General features: G+C 36.9%; 1 protein-coding gene across 2 annotated transcripts in view; it reads left to right on the top strand.

Annotated features, from left to right (window-relative positions):
• LOC149085548 (SH2 domain-containing protein 5-like) overlaps positions 1-12165 on the top strand; it is a 139114-nt gene that overhangs the window by 106025 nt on the left and 20924 nt on the right. The window contains exons 6-8 of one of the 2 annotated variants that reach the window (XM_089233620.1): positions 5817-6260; positions 10731-10987; positions 11591-11668. In XM_089233620.1, coding sequence (XP_089089746.1) covers positions 5817-6260; positions 10731-10987; positions 11591-11668 — 779 coding nt within the window. The remainder of the gene's footprint in view (positions 1-5816; positions 6261-10730; positions 10988-11590; positions 11669-12165) is intronic. The other variant, XM_089233621.1, reaches the window with a different exon arrangement.

Genomic DNA, 12165 nt, shown 5'->3' with positions numbered 1-12165 from the left:
CCAACCACTGGCAAACGCACAGATTTCATTCGGGCTCTCCGTGTGTTGAGGTTGAAGCACCTTTGAAATAATACTGTGCGAAAGCTCTGTTATTCGTCTAACGACGATAAGCCCCTACCCCAAACTAAGTCTCTGCTTCTCGAGGAGCGTAATCTGTTCTCAAACAATAAGCTTCGTAATCTGTTACCGTTGTTGCCTGCAGCATTTGTGTGGCATTCTGTGTATTAAGATTAGGTTTCCCTAAAACGGTAGACTAGAAGATAATTCATATTTATAGATATAAACATGTGCATGAAAGTCCGAAAAAAATTGTTTCTATCAGTGAAATTTATCGTTTTCTTTTTCTAATTTTATGAATTTATATACTTTGGCGGTAGATGAAATCAACTGACTGAGCATGTATTCAATCCTTACCTCTTTCATTTTCAAGTTACTCATTTCAAAAGGAGATATAAATATGGTTATGTTATAATAATTGTTATGCAAATACCACAAGGTGGTAACTATCGACCGCCCAGTAATTACACGTGATTCCCGACAAGGAATCAATTCCTTGTTAAAAATCTAATCAGGAAAAGTGTTTTCAGTTTTTTGATTTGACCCATAATTAAGGAGTTATAACGCTTTAAAGATTGATGACGTCCCTTCAAAATCCTGCCAAATTCATCGAACGCCATAACGTACGCCAAAAACGTATAACTTGGCGTTTTGGAACTGTATAAAAATAGTATAACTCTGAAGCAGTGTTTCCCAAAGTGGGCAATATTTGCCCCCTGGTGGATGATGGAATGATCCAGGAGGGCGATAGAAGCTACGGGTATAACATAGGATCGCCGGGGTTAGGGACCGATGATGAGAGAAAAAATTTCTCCAAAGAAGGGGGGCGATGGAACAAAAAATTTGGGAAACTATGCTCTAAAGCAGGCATCTTCAACCCGTTGCTCGCAAGCACCCTGAAGCACCCAGAGTGCTCCAGTCTGATTTGGTGCTCGTGAGCACTTGATCAACATTCCAATTGAACACCTACAAATTGCATTCAAGCATTGAATCATCCTGATTTTTCATGCATTTGTATGTCAAACTTGCCGTAAGGGTGCTCATTTTTTTGGTGATTGTTAAAAGCAGTGCTCGTGACTAGAAAAAGGTTGAAGACCTCTGCTCTAAAGAGAAATCGAGAAAAGCAAACCAGTTTTTTTCTCCATTCTTGTGTGTGTGGCTTTTCTAAATTTATATATATATATATATATATGCGATCGGTTTTATACCCAAAATTAAAAATGTTTTTTGATCAAAGTTGCACGTCTGTGATCATTTGATTTGTCTCGTTTAAATGAATAAAGTATCGCTAACAACTTTGAGATGAGATTTTTTTTTTCCAGTTCCAGTTTCGAAGCTTACGAAGATTTACATATTGCATCCATGCAGTGCCATATTAACGCATGGGCGCACCCTGGGGTCTCAAGAAAAGAGGGCCCTCACAAAAATCAGATATATTTGGAATTATCGAGGAGTATGCATGTAAATCTGTCCAGTAGGGCCTCAGAAAAATCACTTAGTCACTTCGGGGGCCCGTGGTGGTCTTAAGACGGCCCTGCATCTATTACCCTCCACATGGGGGGGGGGGGTTAGACAGGGCCCTAGAACTGAGACCCGTTATAATTATCTTTTTTTTGTTATAAATTCACTATAGTCTGGCTTGGTAGGCCGCCAAAGATCCCACCCAGTCTAGTGGCCTCTGCCCTACATGTGGATGCCGTGGTTGCGTCACGGCTTCGAGATTGTGATTCTGCAACATAACAAACTTGATTAGCACAATAAGCTTGTTGAATGAAATCGATCAAAATTTTACAAATTGTCACGATGAAAAGTCTAACAAATACAGTTTAAAATTTTTACGGCCTTTCATTTATGTTATGAGTGTGTATGAAACAATACTCAAAAACATATTTAGGGAACAAACAGTAGAGATGGCTTTCATTTTGAGGTAATGGGATAGGACATGATTTTTCAGGGGAAAAAATTAAGAAACGAATATAACGTGTGCGGGGGGGGGGGGGCGGTTCTGCACATTTTTTAAGTGTAAGCGAATAATATTTTGGTGATAAAAATTGCCCCCCCCCCTCTCCAGTTGGTGCCTTTTGCGGTCGCGTAGTTCGCAGGATTCAAGATCCGGCCCTAAAAATGTGTATATCATTGTATTTGTATAAAACATCTCAAAGGGGCGTCAGAATTATTAATGTCTAATACGGTGAAAGCTTGAAGTCCGTCTCCGCTTAGAGGGGCCCAGAGAGAGCAACCGCCCTCTTATAAATACTTCCCCGAATGAAATTTCATCTGAAAAAATTACAAAATTTTGTGCGAATCACATGCAGGTTGAAATAAATTTCGAAGTGGTCAAAATCTTTCTTGTAAAACTGTAAAGTAAAAATTTATTCACATTTTTCAGCGTGATAAAAATCAACTGCAATCACAAGGAAATGAAAAATCTTTATTGCAACATGCAGAATTTGGTATAAAAATGTGAAACCACTAATTATTTTGAATATGTCAATTCATAAAATAATTAATTTGATTAAAAGTTTCTAATAAAATCATTATTTTTCTGTTTCCGCTAACCACCTTCGGCTTTTTACGCGTGACTGTTTCGATGAAATTTTCAAATTACTAAAAAAACATTGCCCTGTTTTATCGACCAACGTGTAATCTGATTAAAACGGCATCGTAAAAAAAACGATTGTGCAGTAAACACTATGCACTGTATGCATCTTCCCTCAAAAACTTCACTTGATAGCGAAGGAAAACAAACCATATTTTGGCAAAAAAGTGTTGATTTTGGGGGGAAAAAAATTCCCAATAGATCTCGTTTTTGGCTGACGCTTTACAAATCTGGTGATAAATTTGCGAATTTATTACTTATAATACAAGGTTGTAACGTTACTCTTCACGAAGAGAAAAAGCGGTAATCGTGAAAGATAATTGAACTTGGCTTCTAACAGGATTGAATATTTCAGTTCATTTATAAAAAGCCTGCAACCCTCTGCTGAGGAAGAATTTTACTTTCGTTAGTTGTATGGCGCCTAACTGACCGTTACAAAAATGACACGTCATGAAAATTCAAAACGTTATAACTCATTAAATATTTTTCTGATCCAAAAACGGACAACTTTTCCATATTAAATTTTCACAAGAAATCACGTGTGTAATTATTGGGCGGTCGATAGTTACCACCCTGTATAGTTAGAATTCAGTGTTTCGTTATTATAAATAAATAATCACCGATGCACTTGTTGAAAGCAAATGTCGCTGAATATTTCATGATAGAATTTTTTGAAAGCCTCGGATAATCTTACGACCACTGTGAGGCGGTGAAGCTATAAAATCTTTGAGCTTTTTAAACACAATATTTTATTGTCAATTACCAATTTATTCCAAACTATTCCTATAGGATTGCAGCATTTTTCCCCTTCAAAATAGTGGTTTTTCAATTTATGATCTTAGCAGTGATAATGATTCCTTGAAAGATTCCACAAAACGGATATCACGAGTTAATGATTGCTATCGTTATTACTTTTATTCGTTTATTTTTGCATAAAAAAAGAAAATTCGTCATTTTTTGAAAACTGACTGGCAACATTTTTTCTACAAGCTACCATAGGCGAAGATTGACTTGGAAGTTTGGGGGGGGGGCGCACGATGATGATGTCAATTCATATATACATTAGATCAGTTGACTCCACCTTTGACGCTGGGAGGGCAATGCTCCCCCGCCCCCTCGTATCTCTGCCCATGCAAGCTACAAAAGTTTTCGAGCAGTATAAAATTCGATCACATGAATTTTTCGTGCGCATTTCATCGATTTGTCCGACAAAAAAATACTTTTCTAAATTAAACAATTTACAATTACTTTATTGTATATGAAAAGGATTTTCCAGTGCGCAGCCATATTCGATTGAATGCAAATATACAATATAATTTGATATAAAATTTATTATTCGATTCTTCCTTTCATCTGTCTTTAGTTCACAAAATAGACTTCAGCAAGATATTAAAACTATAATTAGCGAATCATGTACAACGTTATGCCAACAATGTAAGTTCCGACAAAGTCAAACAAGACTACCGCAGTATGCACAATAATTAGTAAAAATATTCGTGGACTCAAAAAGAGAGTTAAAAATCGCTGCCTTAATTTATTAAATGAATGTTCTTGAAGAAAAAACGAAAAAGATTTCTTAAACATGTTAGGATTACTTTGGAATGTATGTAAATGGAATATGTTGGAGGGAAAAAAATAGCGGCATAGCGTGTGTTATGTGGTTTTCTTGTGAAGAACAAATCTTGAATTTCTACTTGTCTACACCTCATATAGAAGAGATTTTCTGAGAATTCGTATTCTTCGTAACCCTGGAGACTGATCCCATTAAACGTTTGCCATCCTTGTAAAGAGAGAAAAGCGTGTGTCGAATATTATTCCTACCTTTTCCTTTTTCCGTTTTTTGTCGTCTTCAAAATCATTTCCTTACTGTCGTCAAGAGAAAATGCATCGGATTTTTTCCATTTTTATTCGTTGCAGATAATAAACTTGAAATCTTATCCCATTAGTCCTCCGCACAGAGTAATAATACTATATTTATATCTTAAGTCTATGGTCCTCCGAGTTTCTTCTTATTCCCAGGTAGAAACAGGTAAAAAAATAAACTAAAATAAGCACATCACGTGTACCAAGGTGAGAAAAAGAGAGAGATTATTTTCTTGCGTTTTGACAGCTTTAATCTAAAAACATTTTTTTTTCAATTTATGTAATAAAGAACAAACACTTTCCAGATGTTAATTTTTCTGTTTCTTTAAGCCCGCTACACGCTTTCAGTTTTGCCTGCGCAAGTGTACCTGTATAGCCATACCTGAACAGTTCGGTGCATCCACACCATTCAGATTTACTAACGACGTTATTGTACAGGTACCGGTACGTCGAATAAAGAAACCAATCCGTTCGGGTGTCCTGATCAGGTAAAAAAAGAACTGCGGGTGACGTCTACGCGCACGTTGAGATTTGTAGGCGTTCTCAGGTTTACCGAAAGGTGTGTAGTGGCCTTAATAGTTCATCGCGGACCGGGGTGAGGGGCTTGAGCTCACTTGCGCCCAAATGCAAAGCCGTCTGTGCCGCCCTTAAAGACGACCCTGGTGGGAGGCTGAAAGGGTTTTTAGCCTGGGGGACTCTGGGATAAACCTGTTTTATTATCCATCCAAAGCCGTACGAATTGTTAACCTAACATACGTCCCGCTTTAAAGAAACTGTCCTGTTTTTTCGTACACAGCTATTTCACCGTTCTCAATTATGCCAGTCAATTTTTTCTACATTACAGCTCTTATTGATGAGCTATCATATTTTCTTTCCTTTTGGGGTTAAATTTTTTTAAGTACTCTTAAATCTGCAACATAGAGTTGAATATTAATGCCGAAATACCTACTCCAAGGTTCCCAGGGCAGAAACTAAGAGAGTGCTAAGGGTCCTGGTGCTCCAGGCTTTGGACAAGTGGGAACCCGAATTCTTTCTTTGCCCGCTCCTGAAAAATTACCGGGAGGGGGGTCACCCAAATGCATACTTACCTCGTGTGACACGGACTGAATAGGCTGTTGTGGCTTGAGTTTACATTCATTCTTTATTTAAGACTAAGACATCTATAGATGATGAAACTAAAGAAGGTCGCCTATTATAAACTGAAAACCCCCGACGACCATTTTGCGCGAAAATTTTTTTTTCCATTCAACTACGGCCGCGAAAATTCAGCTGCTTTTTATTTTTTTTATTCATCCAGGCTAAAAAAATTGTTGGAAAAACGGAACATCAAGACCCGATTACTGATCAGGCAATGGAAATGAGTTGCCGCGCTGTTTCTTCCCAAATTGTTTCATCCTCCATGAATCAAAAAAGAAAAAGTAATCAACCACCCAGCAGCCTTCATGTGATAGATAAATGGTGTGCAGTGGATGATGGAAGTAGCCCAGAAGAAAGCAACTCTCCAACAGATCTGAACTCATGCAAACAAATAAGAGAAAAACCACCTCTCACTAAGAACCTTGAAGTGGTGCAGGAAAAAGATCTTTCTGATGGTGCTTATTGTGTCAGTATCCCAAGATCTTCATCTGGTGGATATATTAATGAAGAACCAACATGGGAAGGCACTCCAACTATGAGGGTATCATCATCAGCCACAGTAAAGAAGTTGGGAGCACCAACATTTTCACCTCGGAAAATTAATGTGAGTCATATTTCTGATTTTTTACTATTTTATCTAATTCTATTCAATTGTGTTTTTTTTCTTGCGATCTCTTATTTGTCTGACTTCCTTTATTTTATGCACATGAAGGCTAACTGGACGTGGAACAAAAGTTTAAAGTCGATTCAAATGTCTCTATTTCATCCTAGGCTAGTAGAATCGGAGGATAGTGTGCGAAAAAAATATATAAAACACACACAAGGATGATCGAAATTGAACAGAAGATGTTACACCAGACCTCTCTGATGTTTAAAAACTACTGGAGAAGCAACCAAATTCATACACGCGATTTCCAAAGGAAAGACAAAAGTTCACATTCCGGCAGATAAGGAAAGAGAATGGCACTAAAGTGTTGGAAATTTGCGTAATACTGAACGTAGCTGAAATTCGTCCGCCTATAAAGACTCATGAAGCAATTTTCATCAAACGAATATTCTAGTGATCATGAAACTTACTCTACCATATCACACATTACTTGTTAAACTCTTTTGTCAACTAAACAACAATGTTTCTGACGCGCTCAAAGCATTCCGACAGGTGAAAGCGTTTGCGAAAAGGTTCTATAATATTTATAATTCTCCGATGAATGATCTTGCGTTTTGAACAGAGTGAAACATTTGCCACGTAAAACCTGAACGAGGCCGCAAACCAACTGGAATGCAGACAACATAAGAAACTGAAACTGCAGTAGTGGAATAGACAACACAATGCACATAGCAGTAGGTGCGATAGAGCAGGGTTATTGGACATGCTTTTGTTGTAAAGAGCTTTGCCAACACCCTATAGATAAGCTATAGTGGTGTTAGCTCTGCGGAATGTCTTGAGTTTTTACCTCTTTTAAATATCCCACACTCACTAATTGCTCCCTGATGATAAGAATGCGTGGAAAGCATTTGCTTCGATATTCGTTACTCAGATGACGATGGATATTGAATGGTATTGGCGGATTCTAGGAGCAATGAGGCTCATTGCTATTTGAATGGCGTAAATACACGCAACTGCCAAATTCAATTTGAAACAAATCCCCACGCATTCACAGGTATATTTGATGTGACTTCAAGTCATAGTTAGTCATTGGTCCTTACTTTTTTGAAGAAAACACGGTTTTTTGACAGCGGACATATTCTCCCGATGGCTCTAGGTATGTAGATATGCTCCGAAACTTTCCATCTTCTCACCAGAGGGATAATTGTCTGGATACCATAATCTTTATGCAAGACGAAGCATCCTCTCACACCGCTTCACCTAACGAAACCTAATGCGGCCCAGCTTTTTGAAAGATGGAGTGGTTAGCAGATCATTTCAAATACTTTGCCCGGTCTGGTTTAACCCCTTGGGATTTTTGGCCGCAGGGCCACATTTATCAAAGTAATGCTTTGAACTTAGCAGTCTTAAAAGGCAGCCGCTGTGGTGGTCGAGTGGTCATAGTGACGGACTCGCATCGCGAGGTCTCGGGTTTGAACCCCACCGTTGCCGCAGTGGTGGTCGGCTGAAGTTGGTTTTCTGTGGTTCCCAACTTCGAGGTGCGAATGCAAGCCGATCTCCCCATTAAAAAGTCTCGCCGCAGAGAGCAACAGGCCTACAACGGTAAAATCATCAAACATTACACTTCACGCATAGTTCGAAAAATATGTGGTAGATGGCAGCACTATAACCAGCATTACACAGTAACAAGCTTCACGTTAGGTTCACAACACGGACACGCACATCCCAACATATACCAATTCGTTAGAAGTTCCGCAGAGGAATATGGACGAGGCATATGTGTGGTTTAGTAGTAGTAGTTTTAAAAGGCAGAATTTTTTTTTTCACAAAATTTTTCACATCTCCACGCAAATAATTTGCGTTGTACTGTCGAATCGATCATGCAGTTTTTGGATTAAGGCTACACGTGGAGCCGTATTCCCAATGCTAATATGATTTTACATGTGATAGCAATAAAATTATTGCACATTAATTCTTCGTATGTACTTTCGGTTTCTTACAAATTTCCCGCAGCGCCACCCCCCATATGGCCGAAACATGAACAATTTTTTTTTTCAGTGATTGAATATTTTATCGCACCATTGTCATTTTATGCACGTGAGTTCTAATTAGATTTGGGCCTACAGTTTATAACGGCTATATTCGTAGCAGTTTTTCGTCCATCATCATCATAGGCAGAGGTAAACATGAAAAGCTGAGTGGGGGGCATGATGATGATGATGGCAATACATTACAGCTCCGTCATTGGGAGGGGGGAGGGGTGCATCTCCGCCGGTGATCACCGTTAGGTTAACGCGTTAATCATTACGATTAGGGAGTTTTTGTGGTCGTCTTTTTTGTGCCATCTTCAAATAGTACTGTACTGTGTCAGAAAAGATTCCGACAAGTACTGAAGTACTGAGTGGATTTCGAACACTTGGAACTTCGAAACAGCATCGAATACACATCAAATACAGGGTAATTATAATTAAAGTTCCCATACTCTGAGTAGTTTTTCTCAAAAACTGCTCATCCGAATACAGCCAAATTTTTAGGATATCTCAGTAAGGCCATGGGAGAGAGAATTATGAAATAAGAAAATAAAAAAAGTTCAATTTTCGATCACCAGGTGAAAAAGTGGCACTTTTTTACTGAGTTTTCTTTTCTCCCATGGACCATATAGCAAATATACTAAGTTTCAATGGAATACGTCCTCCCGAACGGGCGCTACATTGATCTGAGTAGTTTCAGTGTACTGGTAGTATACTCACACCAATATAGCACCTGTCAGTATACTGACACTACTCCGACCTATATAGTGCCTGTTCTGGAGGAAGTATTCCATTGAAACTTGGTATATACCCTCCATGGGAAAAAAATAAATTCAATAAAAAGCGCCAGTTTTTCACCTGGTGGTAGGAAATTAAACTTTTTTATTTTTTATTTCATAAATCTCTCTCCCATGGTCTCATTAAGATGTCCTAAAAACTACTCACCCTGTACATTAATACTTTTTCAATGATTGACATCAAAAAGCGTTGGCTATCGATACTTTCTTAACGAGTTTTGACCCATCGGGCATAACATTCGTGCTATGACCAATGTCCCCCCCAAGCTACACGAGTGCTTGGCTACAAATATTTACGTGAACATAAAATTTCACAGTATAGTGGGGATTTACTACAAAGTGAGCGAAAAGTCCTGGACACATTCTAAAAATTAATAATAATCAACCAAGTGGCATAAAAAGTACAGTTTGCACTGAAATACTAATCATGGCCCTAGAGTTTTTTTATCAATTTATAAGAACAGTTCAAAATTTCACTCACAGATGGTGCTGTATCGGAAAAAAATTGACATAAAACATAAAATCCTATACAAATAGTGCATAAGTAATGTTTACTGCAATTTGCAATTGTATAAAACTACCACATTTCAATATGAGCACTCTTTGTAGCTCGGGCTACATCTGAACGACTCAGTGGATGCTCATGTAGAAATGCGGTGGTTTTATGCGATAAAAATCGTCATAAACGTTAATTATGCACTTTTGTGTTAATTATGTTTTTTGTGATACCTCACCATCTGTGAGTAAAAATTTGAACTATTTTCTGAATATATCAAAAAAAACCATGATGAGTAATATAGTGCAAACATCTTTTTATAACAATCTGTTGATTTTTTATCAATTTTTAAAGTTTCTCGAGTACTTTTCGCTTACCCCGTAATAGAGCAGGGTAACATTTTGTTATAATTTTTATGTCACACAGATATATAAAAAAATATACAGTGAATGCTGGCTTTGACTTACATAAAATGTGTCAATCAGGGCAATCAGACTGGGATCTAAAATTTTTGGGTGATTCCAGACTGCAGCAATTTACTTTTGTTTGTATGCCTCATCAAGAGCACCCTCAGTGGGACACTTCCTGCAGAATCTTATCGCCGTTTCTGTTGTACCTCAGAGTATCAAACGCTCACATAAGAAAGACAAGTTGCAAATAATTTATGATTGTCTTTAGTCAGTTATCATATGTGCTTTATCTTATTTAAAATTAAGAATGCATCTCATATTTTTCAATGCATGAAAGAGAATTTTTTTTGGCCTTATGGAACTTTGTATTATATGCTTTGCTGTTTTTAATTCAGATTTTGTTGTTTTTATGCAATGCATGGTTCTACTGTAATTGCCGTAATTTCGAGTGATAAAGCTGCTGCTTTACATAGCTTCTGAAATTGATTTTTAGCTCTTGTGCAGCTAATTCTAAACCACAGCCTATACAAGAACTTTTTTCCTTGCATTATAACTTCCAGAGCTTCTAATAAATATTTATGAACGTTTTTACTCCAGGATCAGTAATATTATTATACTTAGCAGAAGATAAGCTAAACTTAAATGTTTTTAATTGTGAAAAACTTTCAAAATAGGAAAACCTAACTCTCAAAAAATGTTGACACTTGCTCTCATTTTTTATTTTATCCATTTAGAAATATCCCGCAATTTGCAATGATCAATCGCATTCTGCTCCAACAGCAGATGAAGAGAGCTTACTAGAGTCTTTTAGTGGTCACAGCAGTAAAAGATCTTCCAGATCTTCTTGTGAACAAAACACTCCATCCTCATCATTTTCAGATTCCACAATCAGTGTCACTGGTGATAATTTAGATGTCTGCCAAAACTCTAAGCGTACCAGTCATACTGAAAGCACAACAAGCAGTGTCACACCACCTCCTCCACCAGAAAGGTATGATCACTGATGTTTAAATATGATGATATAAATTAAATTTATAAATTTAATGAAATAAATTTAATAATATAAATCAAAATTTCACAGGGTGATCAATTAAGAGATTGTTTAAAATATCTACCCAATATATTTTTTAAAGCATATAAATTAAAACTCATATGTCATTGAAATAAAAAAAACATTCATTAAAGTTAGTTTCTATTGCTCAGATAGGTAGAGAAATGTCAGAAAATCAAAAATATCATATAAGTTTTAATTGACAATGTATATAAAATCAGTCAAGGAAATAAATCAATGTGTATTTTTCTCTAATGTTTTCAAACTTTCTACTATAAATAAAAGAAACTAATTCAACATTTATTCGGGAATACAAGTGCCATGTCTCAGAATAAGCACTATGATACTCATATTTGAAAATATGATTTTGGAGATCTATATAATTTTCAGAAAATGAGTGGATATATATAGATAGAATTGAACAAGGAAAAAAAAAATCAATTTTATTTCAGAGTAAATTAATGTGTTGGAACAGAATCTATATGACACTTGCATTTCATGGGATTTAATAAATTGACAGTTAACGTCTTGTCTATTTTAAAGGCATGATTCTCTTAACGCTGCAATATCAGAAGAAAAAGAGCTCCGAGTTGCTCCATGGTTTCAAGCAGGTATCCCAAGGTACTAATTGCAACAGTTTTTCTTCATTAAGAATTTAATAAAAACATCGAATAGAAGTTTTTTTATGGTTTTTATCTATTTTTCATTATAACTTTTAGATCTTAGGAATACACATTTTTTTCCTACCATGCATCTATCTTGCAATGTGTCTACAGGCTAGAAATACCTGCCTAAAATTTCTTTGTCTCAAAAATTGTATTGAATCACCCAGCCGATGTTTCGGTGGACCCATGTGTTAAGATGGTACTACTCATCAGTGTAAGCACCCCAAAGCCTCCAAAATGATGTTTCTAAAAATGCAAGTGATGTAGCTGATAGCCCAAAAATTATAGTATGATGTTCAGGAGCCTGAGTCAAAATATTGTGTAAATGTGAAAATCACATAAGTGAAACTTCTTTGAAAATGACCCTCTCCCATTGATCTCAAAGAAAATATTACAATAATTCTAGTGGCGGCTCGTGCTTGGATATTTTGGGGGGGGGCACAGATTTCCAAA

The sequence above is a fragment of the Pholcus phalangioides genome, unplaced genomic scaffold, assembly GCF_987345545.1.
Source record: "Pholcus phalangioides strain wild (caught in Gottingen) unplaced genomic scaffold, Ppha-v1.0 ptg000007l_1, whole genome shotgun sequence".
Lineage (NCBI taxonomy): Eukaryota > Metazoa > Arthropoda > Arachnida > Araneae > Pholcidae > Pholcus > Pholcus phalangioides.
Note: the sequence above shows the minus strand (reverse complement) of the source record. Positions and strands in the feature narration are given on the sequence as shown.